Source organism: Monodelphis domestica, chromosome 7 (genome assembly GCF_027887165.1).
Source record: "Monodelphis domestica isolate mMonDom1 chromosome 7, mMonDom1.pri, whole genome shotgun sequence".
Lineage (NCBI taxonomy): Eukaryota > Metazoa > Chordata > Mammalia > Didelphimorphia > Didelphidae > Monodelphis > Monodelphis domestica.
This window is the reverse complement of record NC_077233.1, coordinates 222,184,658-222,202,377: the sequence shown is the minus strand read 5'-3', so window position 1 is coordinate 222,202,377 and position 17,720 is coordinate 222,184,658. Positions and strand designations below refer to the sequence as shown.

The following is a 17,720-nucleotide window of genomic DNA, read 5'->3' as shown; positions in this document are numbered from 1 at the left end:
GATGGAATTGTACCTTCGTTAACAGTTTAGTTCTGAAGGAAATACAGTAAAACATATACTTTTTATATAGTATAAATGATTCTCAAATTTTTGTAGAGATAGGGTGGTAGGCATATGAGTTAATGATCTCTCATTGAGTTGCCTTTTTTTGGTATTAATGAGATCCCAGATTTTTTCCATTTGTTTAGTATTTAACCTTTTCTGATACCTGGCATTTTAGTCCCTTAATGCTCTCAGTTGTGTTGCCTTCAGCACAGACCTCTTCCAGTTGGTTGCACATGCTTTTCCTATTCTTATTCTCTTTAGTGCCATTTCTATCTGTTCTATAAATCTTTCTAGGACTGTAGTGTTAAGGACTGAGTATATATATATATATATATATATATATATATATATATATATATATATATATATATATATATATATATATATAAGGACTGAGTTCCTCTGACCATGGTGGAGAAAGCTATTTGTTATACTGATTTTTATGGATTGTTCCCACCTTTCTTTTCTTGTTGTCTTCATTCCACTTTCATCTTTAAATGCCTTGAGAATGTCTCTTCTTGGCTGTTTTCAAACTCTTATTACTTCTCTCTCTACTTTTTATGAAACAATATTGCTCATAATTGTTTATTATCTTCACAAAATTTTATGATCAAGTTTCCGTTTTAACCTGGTGATGCCTTTGGTACCCATCTCTATTTGACAAGTAAGTCAGTTGTTTGCTTACTGAAGGAACTTTCTGGGCTCTTTTTTTAGCTTATTTGTTGTAACTTCAGCATATCAATAGAAAGTAAGAAAAGCTTCCTTCTAGCACATGGACTTCCTGTTGCAAACTATGGTAGGACAGGTAGAAGAATCAAACAATATGGGCAGGCATGGATGGGTTGAGATTTTTATCTTTGGGCAGAGCTTCCAAATTGATGATCCCAGAAGTTTGAGTATTGCTGAGTGTTTTGGGAAATGTTTGAAGCAAAGGATCTTTTTTTTTTTAATTGAATTTTGCCAAGTTAGTTACAACTCTTCATAGCAGCTTATTATGTATACACATCACTCATTAATCCTTTGTACAGAAGAACCTAAGTTACATTTGGCAGATCTTTACCTTCCTTTAAAGCCTTTAAGTACTGGTTAGTCAAAGGAAGACTAGCCTAGCCAAGTTCCTAGAAATTTATTAACATTCAGTTCAGAAATTAAATTTCTGAACTGAATGTTAATAAATTTCCCCTTCGAGGACTGAGTCATAGAAGAGTTGAGATATGTCTCCTTGGAGGGAGAATCTACTCCAGTGTTCTAATGGTCTCTGACTTCATTGGAGTATCAAAGAATGTACAAAGCAGTATGCTAAATGATGGGAAAGATTCAATTGAGTATTTTTTCAAAACAACTGTCAACTGAGTAGGGATGATAGACAATTAAGAGTACAGTTTTATTCACTGTAAACATATAGAGAAAGCAGTTTTGCCATGGGCTATCTAGTTGGGAGTAAGACATACTTTTTTAAAAATATTCTTTTGTAAGTGTTTACTATGGTGAGGTTATATCTGTATTAACAATTTAATTCTGAAGCAAATACAATAACACTTTTAATACTAGGCATTCCATAGCATGTATATAAGTCTAAATTACTGTGTATACACAATATCGTTTGACCACTGATTTTACTGTAGTTAAATGATACTGCAATTAGAGGAAGTGGGGTTTTTCTGAAAAGACCTTAGAGCACTTATATGTGATAATAGTAGTAGTCTCTCGGAAACCGAGGATGATGATTGTCTTTGTGCGTTTTCATCTATGATAGATGAGTGTGCACAAAGACACTTGTGCATGAAGGAGATTTAAGTGGAAAAGTCGATGCACAGAGACAATCCCACTCTCTCGGCGTTGGAAGCCTGGGTCCAGTGGCATGAAAAATTTTTATGTCTGGAGACTTCCTCAGCTGCATTGGATGGCTGTGTTGTCTTTATATTATCATGTGATAATATATCTTAAGATAAAAGCTTTGTTTTCCCTTAGAATTTAGAGCAATTTATACATTGTAATTATGCTCCACCTTTTCTTTTGCCTTGTTCCCAAAAGCAAGTCTGACTTTGTGAACTGTGCTTTAAGCCTAAAAATCTCAAAATCATATACTTCAAAAGTGAAACTTTTTTATAGAAAAGAAATTTAATTTTATTTAGTTAGCATGATTATGTTCTTATTTGCCATATTTAACTAATCGTGTGAGGTTATCAATTTGTCTTTAAGGGTTATTAATATTTCTCTGAAGAGAAAATGTGATGTAATAGAAGTAGTAAGGAGCACTAGACTTGTAATTTGGAAGGCTTTGGATCCTACCTATGATACCAGCAGCAAGTCATAGAAATCATTTCTCCCCTTCAAGTCTGTTTCCTCATCTGTTAAAATGGAGACTAATTCCCATGGTACCCTGCCTCATTAGGTTGTGACAATTAAATGGAAATCTTGAAGCACTGTATGAGTATCAGCTATTTCAGCCACACACAACAAACTAAATTATTCCTAAAATGCTATTGTTTTACTTCTTCAAAATTTCTCCTATATGTAAATCAAATCCAGCTTAATTGGTTATAGGGACAATTATTTTGCAGATCTCTTTAAATTAAGTTAATCATGTTTAACTTATATAACTACATTTTATATATTACATTTTAAATGGAAATAGAGATGAAATACATTTTATGGATAATGCTTTCATTGTTTGGCAAATTCTCTGGCTATTTTTAAGCTTATTTTCAAATTTATCCACATGAAACTTTGGCAGCTTGAGAGGAAGTTAATGGGTTAAACATCTGTGGGCTGGCTAAAGCTACAGTGTCCAATAAATTTGAAGACTCCCTCTGACTGACAGTTGATGCTTTCAGAGGCTGGATCAGATTAGTCCAGGCTTCAGGCTTTGTTGAGACTGGGAAGCCATTTTAGGATTCTTTAGTGTGGAATCGAAAACACCGTGCTGTCAACTTGCAAACTTCCCTCTTCTAGAATCAGTTTGTGTGTTTGCAAAACTTGTGGAATATAATCATGATGATATGTAGGAGTACTCGGTGCAGGTGATCTTAAAGTGGACCCTGGAACTTTGGATAAAGAGGTTTGATATATTGATTGTTGTCATATGGAATTATAATAGACTAGTCTTTATCCTTTATAGGCACAAGTTTTAAATAAGACTGACTTTATTTTTGGCCTCTTTATTTGCTTTTTCATATGCTGTAATAATAATTCATTAGAGTACTACTGTGTTACTTAAAGTGACTTATTGAGATAGATCGTGGCAAGTTCAATTTCAGTTTAACTCTACTTTAAATATTTCTTTAATGGGTAAAATTTTGGACCTCTTTTTATTCTTTTTCTGTTTGTTTTTGGTGACTTTTTATAACTAACCTTTTCATTAGTATAAATGTTCCTAAACCTTCTGAATAAATTGCAACTTTTTACCTATCTTGATTTTGGAAAATAATACTGGTGAGGTTTTCCATCAATTTCTGGATAGTTTGTTTACAATGCTGAAAATTTGTGTTCTTTGTCATCTTTGAAATGAGAAATTTATTGCCCTTTTCCAGTATTTCTTCAAAACTCATTTCATAACCCTATAACATATTAATTATCAAATTTTATTTATTATGGTCCCATTTAATCATTTCAGTGTACAGTGTTGGCCTGAAACATGTGATTTTATAACTTGTCATTTTGAGGATGCTTTGAATACATATCATTTTCTAAACTGTTAAGTTCAATAGCCCTTAGTAGGGATGTGTACTTTCTGAATAGAAAACATTCAGATTAGATGTGATAGGTGTTAAAAGCCAAGCTTTCATTCAAACATTTTTAATACTGTTTTGGTTTCATAACAAATTTTAAAATGTTTACATTTGGATTTTTAGCAATGAATTGTCAAACTGCATTTTTATTTTCATTTTCTTTGAAGGAGAAAAGCTAATATATTTGAGATTTGAGATTCAAATCTTCAAAAGAAGAGAAATTTTAAAGCTATGCTGTTAAAATTCTTGAATATTCTTGCAAAATACACATTCTCTAAGTTTGAATCTGACACTTGTGTCCATAATAGACTAGCACTCTGAATTATTAGCATTGTATTAATTAATCTTTGGGCTGTTGCCATTAAATTATCAATAAAACAATTTAAGTGAAACCAAATAAAAATTTTTCTTATAACTGTAATGTGCATTATAACATTAATGATATTGATACAACTGACCCACAATCAGTAAGACTTTTGAAACAGTTTTCCAGTTGTGACAGATGAAACTATTAAATTTTAATCTTGTTTTGAAAGCAAAATAATATAAAATTCCTGTCTTTTATCTATTCACTCAGATATGATTTTGTTGTAAACTACAGAGCATACTTGAGTCTTGTTAGATTTGAGAATGGAACAGAGGGAGCCTAACTTGTCCACATATAACTACAAATCTATTAGACCATGTCAGTATCATTGATCTTTAATCAACTGAGCAGCTACAGACAGAAATCGGTAATCTGAAACTATTTAAAAATCAAGGCCTGGCAAAGGACTTTAAATGCTAAGACTAGAACTGCTTTAGGAATATGCATGTGGATTTTGATGTGCTTTAAGACATTTAGGACAAATTTGTGCTACGAATTTTCAACATAAGGCACAGAATTCATTATGAGGCTTAAAAACAATATTATGACTTGTTAACAATAAAAGTTGGATTTTAGTGTCTTTATTTACAAAGAATGCAAAGTTCTTTGTAACAATGCAACTTATAACTTTTGTATTCATTACCAAAAGTAAAAAAGTTGCCCCAAATAAGCAATAGGATATTTGTAAAAAAACAAAAAACAGTTAAGTCCTGACTATGAAACTGCTGTTTGTATATTTTGATTTGGATATGACACTGTTTAGATTGTTAGTGTGGGACAGCTTACATACTTTAAGACCATCAGAAGGTTTTCCAGGATCTTTTTCTTCTTTTAAGTTGTAAGTCAGAGGGTAGGTTATGGCTTCCTTCAGTGTGGGATACAAATAGCAAAGATATACTGTTACACTTTCTCCTTTAATTAGCAGTGATATAAATGGAAACTGGGATCACTATTTTTAAAAATGCTATAAATAATAGTTATGTATTACAAAAAGTATTAAATGGTCATCAGTAGGCAACTTAAACTATTATTTTCAAATGATTGGATGAATTGCAAAAAAAAAAAGTTCAGACTTGGTACTTTAACATGCTGACTAGCAATGCTTAAAAAACAATCTGGGGAATGGGGTAGGGTTGCAGATAGGTGTCTCAGTGGGGTTGAGAATAGAGACAGGAGGTCCTGGGTTCAAATGTGGCCTCAGACATGTCTTAGCTGTGTGACCTTGGGCAAGTCCCTTAACCCCCAATGTCTAACACTTACTGTTCTTCTACCTTGGAACCATGAATAGTATTGATTCTAAGATGTAAGGGGAGGATGGAAAAACAACAACAATAATCTAAGCCTATTACAACTATATTTTTTGTTCATTTTAGTAATTGGGGGGGTGTTTCATTACAGTAATGAGGCTTAATTTTTGAAAGGGATGGGGCAAATAAATGGTTTAATTTCATTTTGAAATAGTTATCAACATGGGACACAAAAGTTCAATAAAACATTTAAAAATAGGTTATCAGTTTTATGTTATGACCTTTTAAGGGAGAAGGATAGGGTAAAAATATAATGAAAGTGAGTTTGTGAGATACTAGAAGGAAAGAGAAGGGCCAGAAAGAGACTTAGTAGGGGGCAGATAGGTAGCTTGGTTGATTACTCACAAGCCAGGCCAAAAGATGGGTGGTCCTGGGTTCAAATCAGACCAAGGAAAAATTCCTAGCTGTGTGACCCTGGGCAAGTCACTTAACCCCAAATACGTAGGCCTTGCTGTTCTTCTGCCTTGAAACCAATATATAGTTTTTATGCTAAGACAGAAGGTAAGGATTTTTTGTTTTTTTTGTTTTTTGTTTGTTAAGCTAGAAAACAAAGAGAAAGGCTTAATAGATTCTTGTAACCAGGCCACCTATTCTTGATTACTGACCAATAAATATTCCCTGAAATAGGATTTCTGAATAGTAACTTTTTATCTCATCCTTTGAAAAGCTAATTGTATTTAATAATTGGTCAATCTTGAGAAACTGTTACATTTTTTGGATGGAGTAGCCATGGTGGCCCCTCCAGGAGAGAAATTATTTTCTGGCCTCTAAGAGCTGATGAAAATACTACCCCCTGCCTCCCTCCAATTAGGCCAAAGATTCTTCATCTAGTGAGCTAAAGATCACTAAATTTAAATGTAGGGACTGTAGAAAGTAGTTTATTTTCATATTCTTTGCTTAAATTTGGAAAATTATATTTAAATGAACCTAATTCTCTGTACTAATAAGCTTTGCACTATAAAAAATATACTGATTTTTAGCTAGTTGTCAAATGAACCATCTTGTAGAGTTGAGGTCTTTATTTCAGAGAAGGCAGAAGATTTTTAAATAAGCTTTGAGCTTTACAAGTAAACATAGGTAATGTTTATTTTTAAAATAGGTTTTCTGCTATTTTTAAAACTAGCACCATGTTACCTTCCTTGGATTTTGGTAGATCACATTTTATTTCTTAATTTATGCATGAAACTAATATGACTGAAGAACTTGGCAAACTAAATATCATGCAACAACTAATGTGACAAGAAAAAGTCAAAATAAATGGACAATTATGAAAGCAAATTAAGATTAAAAGTTAGAATATAGCAACTAATCTTTCATACTGTATTTTTCATCACTGTAATTGCTACTGACATATTTTAAGGATTTGGTAAGTTTGTTTAACTTTATGATGTTCTTTTTTCCCTAACCCCCAAATAAATCCAGTTTGCTTTCTTCATTTCTTCTCATTTTTGCAATGATTCCTCCTCATGGGCACCTGACAGAATTTAGGGCTTACTTATTGGAGATGAGCAACAGCTTGTTTTTCATTCATACATCTTTTTACTTATATTGAATATCCTTGGATATAATATGAAAAACTTTCCAAAAGTCTAGCACTGGTTCTGTCAGCAAGGATATGCTGACAGTTACACTGCACATTAGATACACAATTGATCCCCATTTCACCTTGTCTTAAAATTGGGCCACCTACAATTTACCTATAACTAAAAACTCAAATTACAATTCAGTATTTACTATGTGTTCTACTACTTGGAATTTATTTTTAATTTGGGAATTCTGGCATTTTTTTGAACCTACACAGCTACCACCTTATTTCCTGCCCTACTTTTAAATGCCTGTGCTATTGTAATGACCTCCTGACTATTCTTGCCTCTAGTTACTTCTTTCTCTAATCTATCCTCCCATTCTTTATTAAGCTGCCAAAATTATCTTCCAATTTCATCTAGTTTAGATGCAAATTCTTCAGCCTGGCATTTCAAGATTTCCTACACTCTGTCTAGTTCCAACCTACATCGTTTTACTTTCATACACTATACATTTTTGTCAGATTGTACATTTTGTTTACCCAACTCAGTGGTAGTCTCCCATCAATGTGTTTTCACAAGGTGTCTGAGGTGCCTATAATTAATTCCCTCTTTCAGCATCCTTATCTTCCTTTAAGTTCAGTTCATGTGCTACCTTGTCTAAAACTTTTCCTGATTCTCCTTAACTCAGTTGTGTTTTCTCCACTGTCAGATTACCTTGTATTATATTTATCTACTTATCCATTGTGTTTACTCCTTTCTCATTACCCTTATCATCTCACCAAGCTCCTTCAGGGCAGGAATTTTTCCCCTCCTTTGTTCAATTCCTTGCACTTTTTAGGCCTTTGATAAATATTTGAGTTGTATTGAATTTCTTATGATGGGGGGAGAGGGAGAGAACTCCTACATGCTTTCCAAAGGTGTTAGGCTGGTATGGTAGTTTATTGGTTACTCCTTTTCTTATATATGTCTTATTTCAGAAGCTTATGATTTCTAATGCCAGAAATTTTCAGTGTTTTCCATTGAAGACCTCAATATTCAGAATATATAGAAATAATCAAAGCAGTATATTAGTGTTACTTTTTGAAGAGAAAATTAGTAACAGAGCATGACATTTTGTACCCTAAAGTTTTTTTCCTCTAGTATTTTAAATTTTTATTATTAAGGCCAATCCTCTTAACTACTGAAGAAGAGTTGAGTGATTGCATATAACAACTATTCATTATTTTGTGGCAGCTATATCAGATTTCAAAACTTAACCAATTCTAGAAGTACTCATTTTCAAGAACTTATTGAGCAGAAGCTCAATTCAGTTAAGTGCTTGAGTGAATTGGTGGAGAACTTAGCATGGCTATTTAACTTTTAACTTCCCAATGCATAGTTCTGACTATTATATGAAACATTTCTTCAAATCTATCACTAATTTCACAAGTAAGGATATAGTGTACCTTTTCCAGAAGTTTTTATTAATGATCAAAATTTCAGTAGGTACAGAAATAATAGTGTTCATGAGTGGTAGGTTTATTCCCTTTTCATTGGTTCTCAACCTTTCTAATGTCGTGACCCTGCAATACAGTTCCTCATGTTGCAGCGACCCCAAACCAAAAAATTATTTTGGTGGCTACTTCAAAACTGTAATTTTGCTACAGTTATGATTCGGAATATAAATACCTGATATGCATTATGTATTCTCATTGCTACAAATTGAGAGGTTGAGAAGCGCTGCTTTAAATGAATATGCTTTAAAATGAGCAATCATTGAGAATAGAAAAGTAAGGAATGTCTTACTTTTCCATTATTTTAATAAATAAATGGTGTTTGATGAATAGTTACAAAATCAAAAGGATCATCAATAATAAAGTTACAAAGTCCAGCATCTATTGGATGCTTAGGGTGTTCCTCAGTGGCCAGTCAGCAAGCATTTATTAGATTGCTGCTAAATAAGTTTGGAAGCAGTTTGATATGGTTCTAGTTCTCTAATAAATATGAATGGACTTTATGTGAGCAAGTATATGCTATTGAAGCTGCTTATAGTTGGTATTAAATCTAAAAAGTACACAAAGCTTGGGGAAATTTTCATTCTCCATTTTCTTTTTGGTTCCTTAAATTTGTTGTATTCAAATCAAAATTTTCATCATTCTCATATAAAAACTTATTGTTATGTTCTGCTATACAAAGTCAGTTAACAATATGGATAGAGAGAGACGAAAAAGGAAATATAGGCAAATGGACAGACAGTAAACAAGTATATACTACATTACACAAATAATATATGTCAAGTATCAGTGTTAAAATACTTATTGAAGTGTCAAATGAGGAGCAATTACCGACTTTGAGAATATGTATTCCACATGTAGCTAGGTAATTCTCAGGAAGGAGCTGAAAAACGTGAAAGATACAAAGGGGGAAAATAGTTTATAATTTACTTTGTTAACCAAGTGTTCTCTCTCTCTCTCTCTCTCTCTCTCTCATACACCTCTCTCCCTCTGCCATCTCACACATCTCTCTCTCTCTCTCTCTCTCTCTCTCTCTCTCTCTCTCTCTCTCTCTCTCTCTCTCTCTCACACACACACACACACACACACACACAGTAATTTCAATTAAAGTAACCTAGGATAGTCTTTTTTTTTTTAAAACAATTCTTTTTATTTGGAAGGCAAACTACCATCAAGACAGTCTTTTTACTGTCCTCTTAAATTACCTAACACAAGCAGTATCCTAAAAATATAAGCAAAGAAACAAGAGAACCTTAGGGTAGTCTTAAAAACCATAGTCTTTTACACACCGACATTTTATACAAGATGGTTCTTTTGTTCATTTTCTACTTTCATTAGATTTTTCAAATATGTGGTGACATCATTTTTCTGTTTATTGTTGTAATTTTTTGGGGTATATAAAATGTTTTTTACCCAGTTGGGAAAGCCAGTCTATAAGAGATATAGATAATGACATAGTGAAGCAAAATGCTCTCTGCAAGTATTTTAAGTTAAAAAAAAATTAGTTTCTAATGGGGCAAAGAAACAACTTAATTCTAATTTAAGCTAATCACAATTTGTGCTTTGGTGAAAGCTCTTGCTATTTAGTCTAGCACTAATTAAACACAGAAATTGATTTCAGCTTTTTTTTTGTTCTTAATAGCAAAAAAAAGTTGCAAAGTATATTTTGACACTTTTAAAACTGTACAGTTTGAACAAGTGAGAATGTAAAGTGATTTGAGCATTCTTGTTAATTTATGAAAAGTAGTGTACTAGCCTAAAAGCTCATATACATAGGACTCAGCATCTTGCTTTTTTTGTGAATATAGTTTTTGAGAGGGAAGTAGGGTAAAAACTTAAAAACAAACCACAAAATGAAAATATTCTAAGGTATATAGCTATGAGAATCTGTGTTTTAATAACTATTAAAGCTGGATAAGTCTTGTATTTCACAAGAGCATCGATAGTAACATTTTAGCACATCACTATGCAGTACATATTGGGCAGGTTTCTTAGGATGAATCTTCATTTTCTAACACTTTTTAAAAGTCCTCCATTACTTTTTTCTCTACCTGCTGCAGTATGATTTGAAATCCTGAACATGGATTTTTCACGCCTCCACACGTACACTCCTCCTCAGTGTGTGCCAGAGAACACTGGCTATACGTATGCACTCAGGTGAGTGTGTGTGTAAAAGTGGTTTGTTTTTTAATTGTGATTTACTTAACTATTCACACTACTCTAAATGTACAATGTATATTGAAGTGTTTTTTTTCTTTTCTTTCTTTTCTTTAAATCTATGTAAAACTGTACCATGGAATATTCAAGCTGATTTGGAAATTACCTTCAGTTATTTTGAAAACTCCATAAATTTCTGTGCCAACAAATTTTTAGTGACTCACTGATTACTCACTACCAATGAAATGCTGTCCCAAGACTCCATGCAAAATCATGGTGTTAACAGAAAGAATCATCAGTTCCCTCATCTGTAAAATTAGGATTTAGATTAGATGGCCTTCCAGAGCTTTTCTAGTTCATATCTCTGATCTTCTGATAGTAATTAGGGGAATAAAAATCTTAGGAAAAATTATTTTTCTTTGATTTAGTCACATGGCAAAACAACCACATAAAGTATATATCAATTGAGAAGGTTAACCATTTTAGCAGAAGGGTAGGTAACATGAACCAACTTTTTTTTATAAGCATCAATTTCCAGTTTTTCAGTGTACTGTCATTTAAATCATTCTATACTAAAAATTCAAGAGGTGCTGATTAGTGGCCCTCTTGAGTCAGGAAGAACTGAATATAGATTCTCCTTTGATATATACTTAGCTTTTTAGCTCAGGCAAATCACCTCCGGATCCCCGGGCTACTTACCACTCCTCTAAGTTGCCTAGCAGTTGCTTATCTGCTCTGGTTAGAGGACATTTTTAACCATTTTTTGCATTATGAACTCCTTTAGCAGCTTGGTGTAAAGCCCTTGGACACATTCACAGAATAATGTTTTTAAATGCATAAAATATGTGGGATTACAAAGGAAACCAATTATATTCAAATGATTATTGAATTTATGAACCACTAAACATTAACATTTCTTCTACTCCAATGAAACTAAAAGGTCTGGTCCTCCCAAAATGCTAAAATTGATAGGTTGAAGATGTATTGGTTTTTTTAAAATCTGAGTTTGTGGATCAGAGAATTTTTGAAAGGCACAGGTGAACCTAAAAAATTAGGTTTTTTAACTTCCTCATTTTGTAAATAAGAAAATTGAGGCTTACTTAATAATTGCCAAGGTAATTAATATTGGATCTGGAATTAGAACTTATACCTGCTGACTTTGAGACTAATATGTGTTCTGCTTTCCAATAAAATGTTGAATTTTTTGTAGAATTAAAGAATGTGGTTAATTACAGGAGGAGGTATGTGAAGATATAATCTTTTACTGATTAGAACTTGATTTTTAAGAAAATGTTTTGGTTGAATTAAAAGGCAGTATGTTTAAAATATGTGTATATTCACATAGAGAGCTTTCCCCGCAGGTTCTCATAAAACAACTGTAAAAGATGAGATCTAATCTTATTGAAAAATTTAGAAGAATTTTGTTTGAAAATTTAGAAAAGAATATTTTAAGGTCATTTCATCACTTTTTGTCTGATTCCAAATTCTGTTTGATATCATTTTTTCCATGGCAACAAGTTTTGTTTACATAAATAGAATCACAGTTTTCCATTGTGGAATGAGCAGATTAAATCTGCTCACCTCCAGTTTTTTATTTTCTATACCATGAATATATATAAAGGTTGGTCTTCATAATTTGAATATTCACTAACTCTCAAGACATTCTTTTCAGAATTAAGTATTTTAAAAATTTTGTGGTCTATGTTAGGAAAGCTACATTGATGTTTTCATGGTTGCCTAAAAGATGAATATTGATGCTTTTATAAAGCTAATACCCTTCTTTTCTTGTGTCAGAGTTGTAAGTAGACTTTTGGTTTAATATACAGGTAAAAGAAGCTAACCTGAGAATTTGAGAGATCTGTAACATAGGGCTTCTGTTACTATCAAAGAGCTACCATTGTGTATTTATGTTTGTGTGCCTCATCTGTCCTTATCTGTGTAGTTGTTTTTTAAAATAGATGTATCCCTAAAGAGTCTTATAAATTTAATTTTCATGAAAGAAATTATAGTTTAAATGTCCTAAGATAGATAACACCCTTCAAGAAATAATGAATCCTTTTGTAAAGCAGATAAAAATGTATCCCTCTGATTTTTTTTTTGGTGGAGTGATCTGAGTTAAATGTTTGATTTAGTGTTAAAGTAATGCATACCTCTATGTCTAATTGTTGTAGCAAATAAAAATATGCAAAAATAATTTTTACAAGCTATCCCTATTGCCTATTTATATCAGGTAAAATATTGTGTACAATGTGTACATTAAAATATTAATAAAATAAAATAAAATAATTTGGTTAAGACCTTGAGAGTTCTTCTAGAATTTGAACTGTACTCTTATGTACTGCACTGTTCACTTTATTTGCATGTATCTTCTTTGTTGGTTTTCCCAAAAATTTGAAGTGATGTAGCCAAAAGTATATGGAGAGTTTCATTTATATATGTCAGTTAGTTTTCCATTTGACAAACAATTAATTGCCTGTAGTTAATGAATGCTCACTGCAATTTCCATCAGCTCTTCAAATTCCAGGATTTATTGGATAGACGAATTAGTGAATAGTTTTAGATCCTAAGAAAAAATTTTAAATTAATTTTTACATTTGATTTCTATCTAAAAGCCAGTAAATAGAAATTTAATTACATAATTAAATATTCTTCAAGAATACAATAGACTAAAATGAAAATGTTTTATTCTATTTTAGGAACAAATTAGGCCTTTACTATTCGAGTCTTATTCTAGCTATGTTCCTAATCTTTTATATTGTTTGCTAAGTAAGTGTGAATATACTCTTATGTCATTCTTTCTAATTCAGAATTGGGATTTTTTAGTTGCTCTGTTGTGCTTTTTCAACTCCAGTCACTTAATAGAGAATATAGACAGTACCCCTTTTAGAATGTGTTGTGTTCTGAAAGATTGTGCATTTGTTAGAACTCTGTATTTTCTTAGAGAAATAGTGTTAGGTTTAGGCTTTCAGTGTAATACATAAAACTATTTAATGTACCTGAAGCCTAGAATTAGTGTTATTGTTTCAGTTACATCTAATATTGTTCCTTTGGGAAAATGCTTTCCAAATTCTGTCTCAGTCTACCAGGACTATATCTAGCTCTTTCTGGTTGGCCAAAATACCTCTCTAACCTTCTTTACCTATGGAAGAAAAAAATCTCTTCTCTAGACCAGTCTTACCCTCCTTCCAGGTGTTCTGAATATGGGAATAAGAAGCAGTTGTACTCATAGAGGGTAGACGATGTAAAAAAAGTTCTTAATCTGAAGTCTGTGAACTCTTCACCTTTTATTGTGATAGTTCTATTTCAATATTACTGACTTCCTTTGTAATTCTATTTTATTTTATATATTTAAAAACCATTCTGAGAAGAGATCTGAGGGGTTCACCAGACTACCAGAGATATCTATAGAATGAAAAAAACTTCCTCTAGAATTGTCAGTTTGGAAGTTGTGATAGCCATCCTCAAATATTTGAAGGCCTATCACATGGAAGAAAAGTTACCCTGGTTTTCTGTGACTCATGATGGGGGGGGGGTACATATCTAAGACCAATAAGTGGGAATTGGAAATAGAACAGAGTTCATTTTGAGAAATTTAAGAGATGTCCAAAAAATAAAAAGGGCGAGAGAGTGTGTAGTTTCTTATCACAGGTCTTCAGGCAGAAGTTGGATAATCACTTTTTAAGGATATTGTAGAAGTATAGCTGGACTGCCCAAGTGTGATTTGGATTCTATAACTTCTTATTCTGAGAATCTTTGATGCTAAGTCTTGCTCTGAGGCTAAGAAGGCTAGTACTGAAGATGATATATGTATGTCTGCCTACAAGGCATAGTTTTGAATTAATTTTGTTTAGAAGAAATCTGTCACCAGACATTTGGGAAAAATGTCTTTATTAGGCTGTTTTGATAATATTAATTTAATACTAGTAATTTTTGTACTGAATAGTGTAGTGCTTAAAGAAATCTGTTGGTATTTAGGATTGTGTTTAGGATCATACCCTTAAAAGTGGAAGGCTGTTTTTAAAAAAATTTAATTCAGCACCCTTAAAGTGAGGAAATCAAGACCCAAAGAGGTTAGTGCTCTTTTACCCAGGGTGATATAGCAAGTGGGGAGAGCTAAGATAGTTCCTCTGACTCTGAATCCAACACTTTTTTTGTTACTAAATAATGCAAAGTATTTTGTTGTATAAGCTCTTTTAACCTAAACCTATATATGAATGTATTAAATATATTTTTCAGCATGAACAATTGGAAGTATTGTTACCTTGTTTATTTGTTTCAGTACTTTTTTAATGCTTTAGATCTAGAGTTAGTTAAATATGTAAATGTTTAAGAAACCTGTTACTATCACACTAGGAAATATATTGTTTCCTCTTAAAATGTAGAAGTAATTAAAAGATGTCTGTGGTCAAGAACTGTGCTCGTTTTCATGTGCCAAACCATTTTGGTCTTAATAAAAGTAAGTTTTTCATTAGACCAATTATAGTTGCCTTTAATAATTAATAGTTTGCACAATACATTTAGTAAAACCATTTTGAAATCTATATGTTAGAGTAAATCTTTTAAAACTTTATGCCAGACAACATTAAAACTTGGTAACTTTGTGATGAGTTTGTTTTCATTGTAGTTCAAGCTATTCTTCTGATGCCCTGGATTTTGAGACTGAACATAAATTAGATCCTGTGTTTGATTCTCCAAGAATGTCACGCCGAAGCTTGCGTTTGGTCACTACAGCATACACCAGTGATGATGGTCAAGTGGAAAACACTCACTCGTACACTAGAAATACAGCTTACAAAGACAAAATATCAAAGTAAGTGATGTTTTGCTACTTTTCCTTTGATTAAAAAAAATTATTCACTATTCAAAATCACCTGTTTCCTATATCTTATAGAAAATTTTTAACTTAACAGATTTTGCATATTAAGCTTTAATATTATGTTGCACATTTTTGATGTGGTAGAAATATTCAAGTAATCAGTTCCAAAATTTATAATGTTATTATTGCCTTTCTGCAGTTAAGTATTGACATTTTGCTCAGTTGAAGTCTTATTCAATTATATTTCAGTATTAGAGACAGTTGCCTTCCAAATAAAGTAACTATGGTTCTAGATACAGTCCTAATAATTATTATTTAGAAAGTTGTATTCATCTTGTATAATAAGAATTAAAAATAAAACTGACCAAATACCATCAAAGGGGAAAAAGGATCTCACAAAAACAAACATTATAGTTTAATTTCCCTAATATTGATGATTAATATAGATTTCATAAAATATATATACACATTCATTGCAAGCTATATAGATATATAATCGATTAGGTCTATAAATACATTTTTCAGTGATTCTCAAATAGATTTGATTTGTGACTTTTACATGTTTCATATCTCCACTATACCAAACAGTATGGTATGATTTCCATCCTGTTGAGAAAAATTAAGGCAACAGCTTTCAGCTTTATTCAGATCTAAATTATGACCTATTAGCACAGATATTTAGTAACAAAGGTGATAAAAGGAAAAAGAAAAAGTGACATTTCTAGGGGGAAAGACTCAAAAGGGCCAGCATTTAAGTTTCATATTGAATTGTTCATATTTGAATTATGAAAGGAAACCATGTTTTCTTAAAATTCTGAACATCATAAATTGTCTTATATTTCCCATAATTGGTTTAGTAGTGTGTACTCATTCTAAATATTTAATAATTAAACACATATAATAAAAATATTTAATAATTAAACACACATACTAAAAATATTCTAGTAGAAAATTCTGTCTTGAAATTTTTTCTGTCTTTTCTGGAAGGTGCGAGGACTTAGAGGGGTCTGAACCAGAAATTTTATTTGTGAAGGGAACTCCTGGTATGGAAACTCTCCAAAGATGCAGATTAAATGCAGACTCTGGTGTTTTTCTTATATAAAGTTGAATATTCATGAAACTTTAGTTTTGAAGTTATTTTTGTTGTTATTGGAGAATATAAATGCAAAAAGCCAAGTTACAGATATTCAACTGGTCTTTAATTGATTAACCCAAACACTGTTTTGTTTATCCTTGAGAAATAATGTAAAGTTTCTCTGTTATTCTTGAAGAAGTATAAAAAGTACATTGCTTAAATTTATAAAAATTAGATCACTTATTTAAAATATTCGTTATTTAATCTTCAATTTATGTTCACTTTCCAACATTATTAAGTTTAACGTTAAAGGGTAATTTTATTTAGAGAAGGTTTGCATATTTGTTTTCTTTTTGAATAGGACATCAAAACAGCATAGAAACACAAACAAACAGTCTTTGGCTATAACTCGTACTCCAAGAAAAGCTACTTCCAGCTCCTCCCTTCTCAGCCAGAGTACTAGTCATGCTAGTGACGCATCTTTAAGATCCTCTGTCCTGGATGAGTCTTTAATTCGTGAACAGACCAAAGTTGACCATTTCTGGGGTGAGTTAAGTTAATGTGAGATGTTTCCTTTTGCCTTTGGAATAGATTATGTGGGGCATATTTGCATGTGTTATGTGTTATTTTAAATGTATCTCTTAGTTGTTCATAAGAAGCCCAGACAATGAATGCCATTTACATTTTAATAATTTTTGAGATTATTCCTAGGAAGTATACAGGTTACACATATCCCTCTTCCCATTTTATAGATAGGGAGTCTGATGTGCCAAAAGGTCAAATTAATTGTAAAGATACTTATTTCAATACTATTTCACTTTACTTAATTTCCCATGAGGCTTGGAATATATTTTTTAATATGGACAATTAAAGAAATATAATTGAATGTTATAACTACATCTGATTTCTACACATGGTTTCATGAGAATCACTTTTAAGCAAACTTATCACAAAAAAATCAAACTAGATCATTTAGTGTGATATACTAGACAGTTGAAGTTACTAAATGATACAAATAAATAAAAGTTAAAGGATTTCTATTTTGAAACTCCTCAGCCATTGGAAAGCAAATACTATATAGCGGACATAAGCATTCCTTCGGAAGGATTTCTGATTTAATCTATGAATTTATTAATAATACAATTTTATGATTTGCCTTCCTCATCTAGACAACTGAAATCAGAGACCAACTAAATTTGATAA

The 17,720-nt window shown here is 31.8% G+C and overlaps 1 protein-coding gene across 36 annotated transcripts in view; it reads left to right on the top strand.

Annotated features, from left to right (window-relative positions):
• Positions 1 to 17,720, top strand: part of SUN1 (Sad1 and UNC84 domain containing 1) — a 73,554-nt gene that overhangs the window by 8,535 nt on the left and 47,299 nt on the right. For 11 of the 36 annotated variants that reach the window (XM_007498302.3, XM_056804332.1, XM_056804326.1 and 8 more), the window contains exons 2-3: positions 15,251 to 15,436; positions 16,879 to 17,063. In XM_007498302.3, the coding sequence (XP_007498364.2) occupies positions 15,324 to 15,436; positions 16,879 to 17,063 (298 nt within the window). In that variant the 5' untranslated portion in view covers positions 15,251 to 15,323. Of the gene's footprint in view, positions 1 to 2,878; positions 3,107 to 10,529; positions 10,627 to 12,123; positions 12,248 to 15,250; positions 15,437 to 16,878; positions 17,064 to 17,720 lie in introns of those variants that run through there. The other 25 variants (XM_007498294.3, XM_056804341.1, XM_056804338.1 and 22 more) reach the window with 12 other exon arrangements.